The 16,659-nt window shown below is 52.7% G+C and overlaps 1 protein-coding gene across 2 annotated transcripts in view; it reads right to left on the reverse strand.

The window, feature by feature from the left end:
* Window positions 1-3,453: 3,453 nt before the first annotated feature.
* Window positions 3,454-16,659, reverse strand: part of PRKCB (protein kinase C beta) — a 139,114-nt gene continuing 125,908 nt past the window's right edge. Inside the window, exon 17 of one of the 2 annotated variants that reach the window (XM_076350572.1) lies at window positions 3,454-8,227. In XM_076350572.1, the coding sequence (XP_076206687.1) occupies window positions 8,075-8,227 (153 nt within the window). In that variant the 3' untranslated portion in view covers window positions 3,454-8,074. Of the gene's footprint in view, window positions 8,228-12,488; window positions 13,884-16,659 lie in introns of those variants that run through there. The other variant, XM_076350571.1, reaches the window with a different exon arrangement.

Here is a 16,659-nt window from a genome sequence, read left to right on the forward strand (position 1 = left end):
TAGGTGTGTGCAGAGTGCACATGTACCGTTTCCTAGGCTTTTAACAAAGCAAGCTCAAACAGAATCAAAGTCCATGTCGGATCATGTTGGCCCTTGTAGGGGTTGGTGGCAGGGCACCCCCTCGCCAAGCCCTGCACCCCTTTTACCACTCGTCGCATGGAGTAGCCAGTCCCAGGAGTGAGCCTGGAGCTCTGCCCAGAGCAGCCACCCCAGGGGACATACAGGGAGTTCACTAAGATTCGCAGCCAACAAGAATTTGGGGACCTTGCCATCCCGTTTTGCAGCTCAGACTCTGGAGGGCAGTGTGCTCCAGTGGTCACAGCCTGGCACCCTGCCTGTGCAGCCTGGGCTCCTCCAGCTCCAGCTCCCGCCCTGCTCACCCCTTGCTGTTCACTGCCTTATCCATCATCATCTACCTGCTCACAGACCTGGACCCTTCTGAGTTCGGCGAAGTGGAAACAAATAACAGAAACCAGCTCATGCTGCAAAGATTGTACAACTTGTGCAAAAAAAAGCTGTCCTTGCAGGCAAAAATGTCCTAAACCGAGATCTGTTAGGCTTTGTCCTTCCAAATCCAGCGATGAAAGCTCTGCTGCATTTAAATTGGCAAAGTGACAGAAAGTAAGTAGTCAGAAATAATCCCTAGCTGGATTAGGTTTTTTCCTTGAAGGAAGAGAGGCTCTGATACAAGGCGAGTTTGGGTCATTAGCAATGCAGTGAGATATTGAGCTCCAGCCTTGCCTGGTCTTCACTCCATTTTCCTGCTCCCAGGGACTGCAAGGGGATAAGGACTCCAGAGCCTTTGGCACATGTGTTCATCCTTCCCCACTCCTACGAGGGGATTATTTATATCTGCACATGCTTTGGAAATGCTGGTTGCAATCTACTGGTTCTAACAGGACTCCAGTGGTGAAGCTGGTGTGTCCTTGCGTGATGTGCTACTGAGTTCAGGGAGGTTCTCTTAGATGTGACATGAGTGAGCAGTGCAATATGTGCCACCAGCCCAAGTGCGTGTGGCACGAGCTGGTGAGAGCTTGTGCGGCTGCCTACCAGCTCTGCAGCTCCCTGCTGGACTTCCGACAGTTTAGTAGCAATAAAAATAGCAGGGGAGAGAAACAGAAATCCATTCTTATTAAGCCTCTTTACGCTGGGAAGATGCAAAGGGAGCGCAGGAGTGGCCATGCATGGGCTAGCAAGCAGCACGCAGCCTCTCGAGAGACCCAGGTGAATGCGCTTACAGCAGCTGCGTGCTAAAGTCCACCTCGCTTTGCCCACGCTTCTGCTTTCGCACGCACCAGCTGCACACACTGGCATGCCCCACCATCGCATCTGCTTTTTTTCCCTCTATACCGATACCCTGAGTAGACAAAGCAAGTCGAGGAGAGGGAAGGGGATGACAGGGGCCAGCAAACATCACGCCAGTGCCACAGGGTTCCCCCAGCTGCTCCGTGCCAGCTCCGAGGGTACGGGGTGCTGCGTGCAGTTCAGCAGCTCCCCATCTCAGCAGCCCTGCTGGGGACATCCCGGTCCCTGGCTGCGGGAGGGAAGCTGAGGGAATCCCTTCCCCAAGGTCATACAAAGACCGGCCTCTACATGGAGCACGTCTGCAAGGGATGGGTGGGAAAGGAGGAAGATTATCAAAGGGATTCTATGAGGCAGTGGTACCACAGAAGTAATAACAGAACAAATAGCAGGAGATCAAAAGATATTTTGTAGTCTGAGTCCAGCTGGACCATGCTGAGCCACCATAAAAGGTTTGCTGCTGCTCCGACCCACTGCAATTTAATTGATTTGATTTAAATTCTTTGAAGAAGAAGTGGATAACGAATAATGAGGCAAACAGGATTGTAATGCAAATGAAAGAGATGAAAGATGGCTTCAGGGAGACGGCTCTTGAAGGTCAGAATCTAACGCAAAGCTGCTTCTGGTCACTCATTCAAACATTAATGAGGCTGCGTTCCTCCTGACGCCTTTGCTAGGTGGAGGGATGGCTCGGGAGGCAAACGCTGTGCTGATGTCTGGCCTTTATTCTCCTCGCTCCAAGCGCATCATCCCCTTGCAGTGATGGGGGGGATTTTACCTGGCATGTTGTAGGGACTTGGGTTTTTGCTGCCCGTTTTACACCAGGTAAGCAGACTTCTTAATCTGGTTTTTCCAGGTACGCTGATGGAGGCTCTAACTTCAGAATTAATTAACTTCACTATCAAAAGCTGAGTCATTTGTCACAATGGTTTTGTCATTAGCTCCCATAATTAAGGAAAGTGTCACAAAACCAAATGTTTCACTTACACAAGCCAGGAAAACTGAAGCTCAGAAGCATTTCCGACATGCTGGGAATGGGCACGTCAGCGAAGCTGGGGAGGGGCCCAACCGGCCACCCCGAAATCCTGCGCTGGGGCCGCGGGAGACCTTCCTGGCACAGCCCCGCAGACCACCCCGTCCTGCAGCTCGCCCTGCCCCGCGGCCCATAGAGGACCAGCAGCGATGCCAGCAGCAGGAGACAGACCAGGACTCTCCAGCCTGGAGGAGAGATGCCAGGGGCATGTGGGCAGTGCTGGGGCCGGTTGAGCCCTGCACTTTTCCTACCCCCATGCAAATCGGAGTGGTCCCTGGTGACCACCAGCCACGCCAGGTGGAAGAGACAAGGACATCTTCTTGCTGAAGGCTTAGCTGAAGTCCCCGAAGGGAGAAGGAAATGCCCTTCCTAACATGCTCACCAGCTTTCACAAGGGCACTTCCTAAAAAAGCAAATTTCCTCGATGGAGAAAAGCAGGTTTGCGCCGTGCAGCTTTCCGTGCAAGCAAGCAGAAAGCTGCATAATGGTGCACTCGGCCAGAAACCCTTCACAGCCGCAGGAGCACGTGGAGACGCAGGGGGATTCGCAGAGCCCCAGCCCTCTGAGCCCACTGCTCCCCTGCCCTCGCTGCCACGGCAGGACAAGGGCACGCAAAGCGCCCGCAGAGGGTCTGCCCGGCACCCAACCTCCCTGGCGCCAGCCAGCTCACCCCCCGCAAGCCCTGCGTGAGTTATAGGGACTGGGAAACAGTGCTTATGGGGTGCTGGGAAGAGCATCTGCAATAGTGTTAATTCATCTAAACTAGCAGTTAACTGAAGATCCAAACAACCAACACCTTCCCTCCCCCTTGGTCTATACCGTATCTTTAAGCGCAGCCACAGCTGCAGGTCTCCAGTCCCGGCCCTGCATTCAGGCAGGCTCCATTTGCTAATATTCTCTAGCTGTGCAGATAAGAATCTCTTTTACAGAAAAGCTGCAACATTTCAGCGTTTGCAGCTGTAACCGGGCTCGGCGGGGCCCCTCCGGGTGACCACGCAGGTGGCCAACAGCCAGAACCAGCTGCCGATTGCCGGGGATCCCACGGCCTGCCCAGCCCGCTGGCTCTCCCCCTGCACGCCACCGGAGTCTCGTGGGCAAAGGAAGTCAAGCTCTCCGGGTTTCTTTAAAATTATATATTTTATTTTTTCATACATGCAGCAAATAGAATAAAGAGTATATGCCCATCTAAAAGGAGGTCTTTATGAGAATCTTTTGACGACACACAGCAGGTAGTCTAGGATGTAGAAAAGTCATCAAATACTTGCAGGTGAAATCAAATTCACAAACACAAACTGTTCAACAATAAACATTTTCTTTTTTTTTCCCCTCCTTGTTTTACTTGCCACTTTGAACGTGATCAGAAATAAACAGCTTGGATGACACTTCCATGCATGGAGCAAGATGCTCGTTGCTTCTTTCGCTGTTGCAGGCTCAGTGGCTCCCCTGCTTTTTAGTATGAGTTAGTTCCACCCTCTAGATGTAAGCCCTACCTTTTGAACAGCTAGATCCTTGCACTCTGCGCTGGAAACCACCCTAGTTCTTCACTTGTGTTAGAGCTCCTGGGATTCACAATCATCAGAGCATATCTACTGCCCAGAGCGTGCGCTCATCTTCCCATCTTTGAGACTACCTATATGGGTTGACCACTATGCAAACTTGCATTTATTTATTAAATGGATTAAATGGATCAAGAACTCCTTTGGTGATGGCACTCTTACCAAGAGAAGGCTGCTCAGATGTCCAGCCAGGGGAGACAAGAGCAGCAGCAGCAGGTGCCCCTTGCCATGTGCAAATGGCATCGCACTCCCTGCGCTGGCTGGAGAGCAGCTACGTTTGGGCCGTGCAGCTGCGCTGACAGCCCTGGCACAGGCTCGCCCTGAACTGCTGTGTGATGGCTGGGTCAGGACCGGCTGTATCCTAAACGGCCACATGCAGCGGTAGGACTGCAGAGTCGGAGCGGATCAGGGTTTCCACTGCCCCCTCGCCTGCCTACAGCCTCACAGCTGCAGACCCTGCAGACCGCCAGGCCCAGGCAATTCCTCAGGCTGAGCCCAAGCAGCCAGCCCTGGCTCTGCCCCTGACTTCAGACAGGTCCTGCTCAGGCTTTCCTCCATTCCCCTCGCTCTTCCACTGTCCCCGTGTGCCATGCAAGCTCTCCAGCAGCACTCCACAGCTGCAGGCACCCAGCAGCCTCCCCACCGCTCCCCAGCTCAAGCAGGGTTGCGCTTTAGACCAGGAATGCAGAAGGCCTGGACAAACAGCCGCAGTCCTCTCTCCTTTTCTTTGGCAAAATGTCCAAGTGAAAGACTAGGGCACGCCCAGGGAGCACCGGCATTTGCAGCCCTAACATCCCCGCAGACAGAAATGGGAATCTGCTCCTGCACCAAGGTATCCTGGCGTATTTCCAAATACCAGTGTTGGGAAAGAAATCCTTAGCCAGTGGGTAAATGCAAGCGGTTATTTCTTCACCTCCAGGAGCCTCAGCCTTCCTGCCCCATGTCTTCTTCACACAGCACGCGGTCTCCTTTGCAAAGCCCATGCTGCTGATCAGCGCCCCAGCTGGGTGCAGGAGCCGTGCAGGTTCTGCTGCCTGGAGCAGCCGCCGCAGCCCCGGCTGCAGCCGCTGACCAGCGGCAAAGGGGCCAACACAGCCCCGGGGGGGGATTGTCTAATCCATCCTGCCCCACGGGGAACCACCTGAGGAGCCTGAACCCCACTTACCTGCAGCATTCAGGTGTAATCTGGCCTGGGAGAAAGAGTCCCAACTTGCCACCCTTCAGGGGTGGGGTGAGTGTATGTCCTGCCTCCTCGGTCCCTCCTCCTGCCTCACCTGGGGAGGTGCAGGGCTCTGGGTCCCATCCTGCCATCGCTGGACCCCACCGCAGCCAGGCTGCTCAGTGTGGGACACCAGACTTGCAGCTAAAACCCCTCCAGCACGCAGGCGAGTGATCAGGGTGCACCCTGCAAGCGCCAGGGAGGGGTTTCTCTCCTCTGTAGCTGCAGGCTGAGATGCCTCCTCTGTCCCCCAGAGCATCCTTCTCCTGCCTCACCCGCTGCTCGCTCACACTGTCCCCTTGTCCCCCCAGCACTGCACTGCTGCACACAGCGGTGGGTGCACTGCATGCTGGCAGCACGCTCGTATCCTTTTTACTGGGCTTTATCCGTGCATCAGAGCACCCGGGGACTGACTAACGGGGCTCTCCTGAAGCCTCTCAGCTCTGAGCATCCTCCTGAAGCACTGCTTTCCCCATCCAACAGTGAAGATTAAATCATCAAATTACAGTGAACGGTGAGTCAACCACAGTCACTCTGCCCTTCCTTGGAAGAGTTTGTACAAATCTCAACGTCTGTGCAGGGCCAGGCATATCCCATTTTACATTTCTCCACAGAAGAAACAGGTCATCTGGAAATAAACCTTGGAATAAGGGTTTGGCAAGTAGCAGAACGGACAACATCAGAAACGCTCAAGGTACGAGTCCTGCAAACAGGACCTAGCCTTTGCTAAGGTCTCCCTGGAGCATGGATCTTAACCCTGCAGATCCCGAAGATGCCACTGAAGCTGCCTGGCGGCACAGCTGAGCACGGCCACGTGCTGGCCCGGCTTCCCCGCGGGGCCCCGTCCGAGGCTGCCCGGCTCACTCGGCGCTTCAGCAACGCCTGCTCCATGCAGAAGTGTCACCCCAACACATATGCAGAAGTCCCAAACAGAAAAGACTTAACTCCCCCCACAGCAGCTCCTGCGTGTAACCACGGCCCCGGGGTGCCCCTTGGCACAGGAGAACTTACAGCAACATCCTGGACAGACCCTGGGAGCGGCTTCAGAGCTGAAGATACGGAAATTAAAAACATTCACCACTGAAGTAATACTAATTCTGCAGCAACAGGTTTGAAAGTTACAGTAACGTACATGCTCTGAACATCAACTGTGGTCTGCAGAGGATGGCGAGACGTCTTCTGAAACGTGTGCTGGAGTTACGAGAACCCTCACCAGAAACTAGCCCACACTCGAGGCTTCCCTGGGCTTCATCTGATGCAGAGTGTCTCATAAACCCTCTTGGCAATCTGGCACAATTTGCAGTTTTTTGGGTTTTGTTTTGTTTCCTCCAGCCCAGGTCAGTACCTGAGACCGTGGACTCACAGCTCACATCCCCCGCACGCACAGGGCACTGCCTGGCTGCAATTTAATAACGGGGCGAGGACACCCGGCCGCCCGCTCCCCGGCAGGCGGGACATCAGCTTTAGCTTCTAGCAGCCTTTTTTCCTCAATGAATCATTAAAAGAAGAAAATAATTTCAAAAGGTAGAGTTTGATGTTTATAAAAGATCTACAAACCAGAATTTCCTTTATAGGATTCCTCGTGATTCATAAAATTCCACCCCCGTTTTCCCCTATAGGCATGGAGTAATGTGTATTTACATTAGAATTGGTAGTGGTTCAGAAAATATACATATGGGGTTTTTTTGCAAACCAGCCAAACCGGTGTGCAATAAGAGAGGGGTAACAGCCAGTGACGCAAAGGATGCTCACACTCGGGGCTCACCCTGCTGCGAACCCAACAGCCAGCGAGAGTCGCCGGCCGGCCGCCGACAGGCAGCTCCTGCCTGCCCCTGCCCGCCCCTGCCCGCCCGCATGGCACTGCTGCCGCGCGCACGGTGCGGCTCGGCCTTACAAACAGCTGCTGGAATTGTCTCTTCCGATTCAGAATTTTTGAAATGATGAAGAAGGTCCTGGATTGCTGAATAAAACCCCCAGGAATTCTGGCTGAAATCAGGTAAATCAAGATGCCTGTAAAATTCATGGGGTTTGAGCCTTTAAGATAATAGCAGAGGGTATAAAGTAGAAAAGATACCTTTATAAATAGCCCTCAGTACAGCCCTTTTGTAGCGGGCATATTTTCAGTTGGTAAATTGTAAACCGAGAATATAAATGTGTGTTGTTTTGGTAGAATATTAATATCCTTTACAGAGCTGTTAAATTTCGACAGTGTCTGTGAAAAAACAGGAGAAAGATTTATGAGAGTGCTGACAGTGTATCAAAACTGCAAACTGTTCCAGATGTTAAAAAAAAATCCCACCTTTCACTTAGAAAAAGATTTGCTCTGATTTACAAGAACTGGCATGGAATTTGTTTGGAGTCTTAATGCCTGAGTGTAGGAAAGGACGTGTGGCGAGGCGCAGGCTTGTGGGAGGCGAGGGAGGAAGACGGCTTCGGTGTGCCAGGCTGACGGTATGTACAATGCATTTAAAAATATATGTCTATAAGCAGACTTTTCCACACTGATCAAATGTATCCATGTCTTGAACAAAAGGCTCCTCTAAGACAAGCTCACAGTCATCGCAAGCTTCAGCACAACGGTTTAAGATATCAACCATGCTTAGCATTCAACAGAAACGATTTGTGAGTAGCTAGGGTCACTGGAATCTCAGCATCTGATTTCAAAAATTACAAAGACTGTAGCAATTTGGTATATTTCTGTTTAAAAACTCTATTAGTCACCACCAACTATAGTTCCTAGAAGCATTACTGACTGTTAACTGGAACCCCAAACATCTCCAGCTAGGGAAACCAAGCTAGCAAGTGACACAGACATAGAAAGGCCTCCTAAAACAAGCGGTCGGCGTGTTTTGCGTGAGGGTGTGTATGTCTGCACTGCTAATCCCGGAAGACTAGTGTCGGTATGTACAAGGCGATCTGGAGTTTCGGACTGCGAGGAGAGGGTGGGCGGCGGCGGCGCCGCCACTACACGTTAATGACAAACTCGGGGTTAGTGTAGGAGAATCCAGCAAACTCGTTCTGGTCCAAGTTCATGATGAAGAGTTTGTCCGTGGGCGTGAGCTCCACCGGCTGCCGGGTGAACTCTTTGTCGAAGTTGGAAGTGTCTCGCTTGTCTTTCTGTTAAACGGAAAGCAGAGTTAAACGCAGTAAAGAGGGGAGCGCGAGCGAGCAAGCAAGCGAGCGGTGGCAGCACCCAAGGGCGCTCGGCCGGGAGAGGTGTGCTGTCCCCGGGCTTCGTGCCCAGCGCTCGAGATCTCCGCACCGGTTTCTAAAGCCGCCGCCGATGAGGAATACACACCCAGACAGGCAGTGGCAGCCCCTGTACAATAGAAGCGACCCCGCACCATGGGCAAGAACAGAAGAACACCAGTTTAACATGCTTAAAACACACAACCAGACAGTAAAGGGACACGATGAGAGCACGGGGCGTCGGGGAGGGCCACGGTGCTCCCAGGCCGAGCATCCCTCCTCTCCTGGCTGCTGCAAGAGAGAGCAACAGAGCAGTTTCTCAGCATGCAAAACCGTCACTGCAAACAGAGATTCACAATACGCAGGAGGAAGGAGCCTGGAGGAAGCAACATGCCTCGAAATGGAAGTAAACATTCAATACGATTTCAAAATTTGCAGAGAATAATCAGCTGTAGGAGCTCCTTTTGCTTCAAGCTTGATTTTTTAAAATTATGCTATGATATAGTATTCACCGACACAGTGTTTTATTGATTTGAGGATGTGATTTGCTCCAGGGTTGTATATAGAAAATATACGGTAGTTCAAAACCTCAAAGAATGAAAATTCCACATATGCAACCTTTTATCATTTTAACTTCATACGAACAACTTTGCAGCTACATCCAAGCCAAAAAAGGAAAAAAAAAGTTATAATCATTAGCGCTGGTACCCTGCTATGGGCACTGCAGAGCCCATCGGTGGGGAACGCTCGGGCCGTTTTTATAAATGGGTGTGCAGCAGAGATTGCCCAATTAAGGTATATTCTGTCTGCGGGAGGTTACGGTGCCTCGGCTGAATGGGAAACCGGAACACTGAAGATATGAGCACCCAGGATCCTTCATCAGTAAAGAACGCCCGCGGAGGGACACCCCGCTCCCTGCAGCGCGGCAGCGGCGTGAGCAGCCGGGCAGCCCATGGGCTGGCAACCTGCTCTGCTTCGTCTCGTTATTAAAGCAAGCAGGGACAAGAGACTTTCTCCCTCTCTTCTTCCGTGTCTCTATGTAGGAGCTTAAACGAGGCGGGAGCGCAGTCATTCGCGGTCCTCTCCCAGCGTTTCTAACTACCTGTAAAGGCTGCGCGCAGGGTGCGGGGCTGGGATGCTGCCGGGGGGTGACGGGTGGGAGACCCGCAGCATCGCCCCGGGGCCGGACGAGCCTCACCGGAGAGCACTGCGCTTTCCACCGCTTTTTCATTTTCACTGGCAGGCGCAGCCACCCCCACGCCCTGACTCCGTGCTGGAGGTGACCTTCCCCTGACGTGACACTGGCAGGACCCTGGCACAAATTTGGTGCCTTGCAGAAACCTGCAAAATGGTCTTTTTTTTTTTTTTTTTTTTCCCTTCAAACTCTGCCGTTGAACTGAGGCCTCCGCAGTGCCGGGAGCTTGCCTGCGCTCTGCTACGACAGGAGATTTCCAACTCTGGCTTATTTTGTCAGCTGAAGGCAGAGCGCCCTGAGGGGTAACTGCAGGGGGCCCCCGCCGCGCTCACACCCCTGCCGCTCCATCACCGTCACGCACGTGCCACAGGAGGGACCACGCTGGCTGGTCTGCGCCCCCGCCCCGCTCCCTCCCGCCGCGGCCATCCTCCCCGCTGCTCTGTGCTGATGAAGCACCCGGCAGGCGATATGTTGTGTCCTGACTGCAGCACCTCTCGTCCCACCAGCTGCTGCTGTCCAGGGATGCTGGGGCAGAGCCATCGGCACCTTCACGCCTCAAGCAGGAGCATGGCCAGAATATGGCTTAGAGCCAGGTCCTCCCTGCCCTCCTCCTGCCAGCCCGGCCAGGCCAGGAGCACCACATCACAACTGCAGCTGGATCGAGCCTCTGGAGACGAGCCCCAACACCGGCAGTGGACCAGGACCTCCATGGCCGCTCGGAGACTCCACTTGCCGCAGGAGGCATCCCGTTGGGATGGCTTCAGCCTTGTGGGAGGAAGACCAGAAAGCAAAGAGAGCCAAGGGCGGCTGAGAGGAAGAAAAACGGGGCTGTAGCTCAAGGAACAAAGAGAGAAAAGCCAGGAGAAGAGCCGTGCCGTCAAGCCAGTGAGGCTTTGAGCAGGCAGAGGTGCTCAGGGCCCAACCTGCCAGCACCCGCAGGTCCCAGCCTGTCCCCAAGCAGGAGCTGGGTCTCTGCCTTCACTTATGGACAAGTGACACTCAGAAGCCGGCAGTCCCTGCAGGGCTCCTCTCCCCACCACAGAGAAGGAAGAGGCAGATTTGGGGGCACAGAGCAGGAGCGGGGAAGGGCAGATGGGGCGAAGGAGCCGACTTCAGGTGCAGAGTTCTGCCAGGCAAAGGGTGAAGCGGTTGAAATGCAAGTGTAAGCCCACCTTGATGGAAGGCAGCATCCCCCCTAGGATGAGAGGGGCCGGCGTGGAGCAGAGGCACTGCCCTTCGCTGCGAAGAGGCTGTTTCGAAGCGGTTGCAGAGGGGCTCTCTCTTGCAGCCCAGCACGTGCAGAAGGAAGGAGCTGACGGTGGCACCAGGCTCCTGCCCCACTCCTGGAGGGATGCTGAGCCGACCATATGGTTCCTGAAGGCCACATCCATCTGAACCAACGTGTGCCAAGACAACACCGTCCTACTGAGCCAGGAGCTTCTCCCAAGCAGGAATGCTGTGGGATGCTGCAAAGGGGAATGAAATGTCCACATTTGCCGCTGGTGCAAATTACCACTGCGGTCCCCAGCCCCTCAGAGTGGCCTCTGCTGATGGCACCAGAGAGGGCGAGCGCTCAGCCTGGGAGCCCTCAGGTGAGCAAAACCTACTGCTGCTTTTCAGCGGCAGAAAACTCTGGTAAAGGCTGCGATGTGCCTGGGAGGGGGCTCAGGGCAGCCCATCTCCCCCTGCACAGCGTCCTCCGGCAGCTTCCCCCCCCCACTCCTCCAGGGGCTTGGCAGGAAAGCGCAGCACCAGGAGGGCCCAGATGTGAGCGCAGCAAAGTGGGGTTTGCTGATTTCTTACCTTGAATTTTGTCTGAAATTGGTGGCGATTTGGCCTCTGTCAAAGATGATGAATAGCCTGGGAGTAGGTAGGGAACGGCTACGTGGATCTGGTAAACAGAGAGAGGGGAAGGCAGGGGAAATTCAAGGCTGTAAATGCCTCCAGCAAAGGGCTAATTGACTCTGGGAGGTAATGAGGAGCATGGGAGGGATGGCGTGGCAGAGGCATCCCGGGCTCCTGCTTGCCCAGGGCAGTGTGCCTGCAGGGCACGTCTGGCCCAGAACAGCATTTGTGCCTGGACCACAGGGAACGGGAATCCTCCCCGACCACCGCTGCCGCCTCCAAGCCCCTTCCCCGCGACAGAGCTCCGGGGCTGCACGGGCGGAGGAAGGCGGGGAACAGCTCCTGCTGGCGCCATCGGTGCTGCTGTTCGGTGCCTTTCAGAACAATCCTGCAGAGTTCAGAACTGCAGCAATTCAGCAGAGCGGATTTCCAAAGACAGAAGGGAAATTCTGCATGCACTCAGGAGAAGGAAGGTTAACAGGAACGTGTAATCCCTCTTTAGCTGAAACTGCCAATTGCTTTTAACAACTGCTCCTCTGAGAGCGCACGGGCAGGGCGATGAGTCACCAACACACGGCGCTGCCTTGCCGAGAGCCTTGCCTCTGCAGTCTCCAGAAATCCGAAGTGCATGCCGCAGTTGTCTCTGTTCAAGGCATTTAAAGAGATCCCCAAGTGGCAGAGCTCTGATTGCCTCGACAGCGCCCCGCATGAGGGCTGTCCTAACACCCCAAATCATCCTTCCTCCGAGGGACATCGGAAATTCCTTTCCCTGTCCATGTTTGAGCGGCACGAGCGAACAGGGTCAGGTGCTGCGCAGCAAGAGCTGGTGCAGAGGACACACGGGCATTTAATCTCCGCTTGGAAGATGCTTCCAGTACGTTGCACCTCGGTTTGGGGACAAACGCTGCAGAGGACGAACGGGCCAGGGCTCTGCCGGTGGTGCAGGAGGCTGCGTTGTGATGTGGGCTGCTGCCTGCGCTGCTCTCCCAGGCAGCTCTGGGGACCTGCCGTGCCCCCGAGCCAGCATCCCCGAGCGGCCGGGGCAGCTTCCAGCCTTCGGCACGGCGCAGCCCCGACTCTCGGCGCTCCTGGCATCTCTGAGCCCAGAACTGTAGAAACTCATTATTGCCAAACACATGCAGGTTTCTTTGACGTTATTTCTCACTTTTTATTTTATAATCAGTATTGGAAAAAAAAAAAATTGGCACATTACAATTTAAAGCAGATTGATACAGTGACAGCCCACGAACATCTGCAGAATAGTATAAAAGGAAGCTGCGCGATTGTTACTGTTTCAAGAGAAATTCAGCCTTCCTGAAACTTCTTTGATGCCAGAAACAAAACTTAGGCCATTTAAATATCTAGCGGCATTTTTTAAAAGTAGGACTATTAGTTGAAATAAGTTTCTTTACAAGCTTCATATCAGAATTCACAATACTGTTCAAAGTTAAATAGCATCCCATTTGTGTTAATACCATTTTTTGACACATTTAAAGCGCAGATAACAAACTCAATCAATTGCTTTGGCATTTGAAAAAAAGAAAAGGTTTTGCCATGAGAACCGATGTTGTGTGGTATTTACTAGGGTGACCATGGATTCAAAAGCATCTGCAACAGCTCTTTCAAATTTCCCATTTACAACTGGGTATGTTTCTTTTCATTAAAAAATGTTACTTAGAAACTGCACAGTCAGGAGAAATCTTTGCAAACAGCAGACCTGGCTTCCCTAATAATTTACCACTGCTGCTGAAGACCCAGCGCAGAGAACCATGCCTGCCCAAATCTGCGTACGTACGAGTCTACGGAGGCAAGGGGTGCTGCGGTGGGTTTCAACAAACAGCAGGACAGAACTACAAAAGAAGCCAGAACTGGCATTGCAGCTCTCCGGAGCAACTGCTCAGTTTTGGGAGGAGCGGAGAGGCTCAGCCAGCAGCACCCGCGCTGCGGGGTGTGCGTTCACACCAGGGAAAGGTTGCGTTAAAAACACTTACTTGCCACTAAGGCTAAGAAGGCTAAATATTAAATTTTCATGATTATGTTAAAAGATTAGGAAAAGGGAAGAGCAGGAATCAAAGCACGTGCTGAAGAGATTTCTCCTAATTGTTACGGCCTCCAGCTCTCCATTTTACCTCTGTTAGCCAATGAGCAGTTTTCATTTTCTACAAATAAAATGTCATAAAAGCACATTTGCAGCACTTAGTGCACATCACCCACCCTTCAGGCACGCCCCAAATCACGTGAAGACACTTCTGGCTTTGAAATATGGTCACTCTAGTAGTAGTACTAAAGAAAAACCATGAATGCAAGTTTTGCAATGGAAAATGTCACCACAACAGCAGTTGGGACTGGATGATAGAGATGCAGGAATGAGATCTACACAGCTACTTAGCTCTTGGCTTCAGGTTTAAAAAACTCAGAGTTAACAAAGGAAAATCCTTCGAATTCTGACTGGTCAATGTTCCTGATGACTTCCTGGTCAGGAGGTGTTAAGACGGGTGGATGGCGAGTGAAAAACCGGTCGAAGTTTTCAGCATTGCGTCCACACTATGAGAGGGGAAGAAAAGAACGTATGGTGGGTGGAGAAAGAAGCGTGCGGGATGCGGCTGCAGCCACCCGCCCAGCCTTGCCGCGCACCGCCACTTATCTCAGTGCAGCAATGGCAGAAAAGAAAAAGGTGCAAAATACGTATGAGCTTTGTTAGTCGCAAGGCGATGTTATCTCATGGCACAGCCAGAGACGGGCAAAACCCTCCGGCTGCGCCATGGCAAGTAATTGCAGGAGAGGAATGAGATGGGAGTGCAATTACTTGCTGTCATTCCCTGCCTACACACAGCACTGTACCTTCTCTCTGGCTACACACACCACACACACGGCAGCTTCTTCTGAAAGACCCCTGCGGCTTTACCCACTCGGCCATCCCTCCTTCCCCAGCAGCGGGAAGTTTTCATCATGCCTGGACTGCTTAGAGGATTCTCCTTGCTCCTGCCCAAGGAAAGGGCTTTTCACCTTCTGCAGAGCTCTTGTAAACTGCTGCTGGCCGAATGCTTAATGCAGGCAGTTGTGCCTGGGAATCTCCAGGGCTGCTCCGTCCCTTCCTGACGTGCCCGTCAGCCCCTGACGGTCCATGCCGGTGCACAGGGTTGGTACACCAGCACAGGTGCCACTGGGCTGAGGCAGGCGGGAGCTGGGGCACCGGGGTGCTCCTGGCCACCAGCTTTCTGCCGCATGGCAGCTGGGCTCTCCGCACGGCATCCCTACAGCTCTCCACTGCAACTGGGCAAGGCTGGCTATCCCTAAAACCCTGCTCACAGCGACGTTTTTCTCTCTTGCCCTGAAGGCAGCTAATGACAATCCCTACTTCAGGCGGGGCAGGAGTCCAAGAGCACCGGCGAACTCTCTGCAGCCAACAAAGCCAGACAAGAGAAGAAACCAAAAGCTCTGGAGTCCGGGTGACCACCGCCGTGGCTGGCACGGTACTGCAGGGCAGGAAAACACGGGACCTGAAAAGCACCCAAGAGCACCAGACCCTCACCGGGGGTCGGTCAGCATCCATCGTTCCTGGGCTGCCGCGGAGCAGGAGCCCTGGGCAGCAGCTGAGGACCTGGCTGGCTGCGCTGCAGTCTCTGCAGCGAAAGGGGGAGGTCAGGAGCAGGGAGACATGCCAAATGCCTTATTTAATTTTCTTAGCAATCAAAACAAGGGTCCTGTAACTTCCCGTGCTGCAAGTCATGATTTAATATAATAATAATAGCAATAGCTAATAACAGGTGGATACCGGGTCACTGCAGCAGCTACAAATTGTGCTCAATTACTACCTATCACATGCATGTCACACCCCTATGAACTGCACTTAATGACTTCGCTCTAATGGTTGGCGAACTCTCCCTCCTATCGCAGCCGTCACACAACCGATGCTCTCCTGGCCCTGTTTTCTCAGAAGAGATGCAGAAGCCAGCGCCTCTCAGTCCCTTCATTCCCTCCTTCCATTTCCCCATGGAGAACATACACTTCAAGTGCTGAGACAATTTTTTCTGGCATTTAACTTTCATTTACTAAGGAAAGATTTACATTTTTAATAAACGTCAGACTAAATATAATAAAATATTAAAGACAAATACATGTAAACTTCAACATTTGCCAGTTCCTTCCTCTGCCACGAAGGTTTCAGGGAAGACAACGTGAACATCCATCAGCCTCCAATGGCATGTTCCCTTGGCAGCTCTTACATGTTCTTAGAGCACCAAGTGAGACACTTCTTATCCCCAAGTCTCTACAAAAAGTTCAATGGGTAACGTTTGAGTTGATTTAACTCTAGCTACAGCCGTGCTGAACGCCAGCCCATCCAGCCTCTGAGCCCATCCTTCCACACCACTGTACCTCTCGTATTTTGTAAGGCCATGGTCTTAACCTACAGCACATTTCTAGTCGAGATTCGTTAAGCTTCTGCTCCCAAACACATCTCCTGTCCATGACCATGAGCCTACCATGGTTTCTAACTCCGCACTCAAACTTACTCAGAGACTTTGGAGGCACTTTTTCCCTCCTGCATCTCTTCTGGGCTGCCGTGGTCACAGGCGCTGCAGCATCAGCCACGGTAAACACAGCTCTTGCCTCTGTCCCCACGGCTGAGCCCAGGCAAGAGCAGATGCTGCTCTTGGTGTGGCAGCTGCAATGTGGTTTGCTCTTTTTCAAGTATTTGGATGGAAAAATGAGTTGGTGCTGCCCAGAGGAGGAGTTAGGCAAAAAAAACCCCCAAACAAACAAAAGGAAAAAAAAAAAAAATCCAAACGAAGACAAGCAAAATCCTCCCAAACCAAACATGCAAACACAGTGCAAACCAGTTCACCAGAAGGGTACTGAAGATGAGGGCTTCCCAAAATGAGCTTGAGAAGCCTTTTCGTGCAGCCTGTGAAGAGCACTGCGTTGGTGGGGGAGAACCTGCTCCAGCCGCCGTGGTTCCAGCACGATGCCGTCCGCATCATGGCCCTCCAGGAACAACTTTTTGGAAATCCCTGATTTAAAGCACAGAGACCCAAATGGAAAACGACCTCTCCAAAGAAAGGGTAAGGGTCCCTGCACCAGAAAACATAGAGCCCAGGACAAATTAACAACAGAAACCCAGTAAGGAGATGGAGAATGAAGATACATGCACAGCGAGCAGACTGGCAGACACAGGGCTCGTTAGCTGTTCTTTATAAAAAGCCCAAGTTCTTGTACCTTGCCAATCCCTGACTGCTGTATGGACCTCATCCCGAGGCAATTCTCCGCATCTTTTCTTCTCTCCGAGCACCTTATTCCTGAGAGCAGCAGGCGGGTGCAA

Source organism: Aptenodytes patagonicus, chromosome 13 (assembly GCF_965638725.1).
Source record: "Aptenodytes patagonicus chromosome 13, bAptPat1.pri.cur, whole genome shotgun sequence".
Lineage (NCBI taxonomy): Eukaryota > Metazoa > Chordata > Aves > Sphenisciformes > Spheniscidae > Aptenodytes > Aptenodytes patagonicus.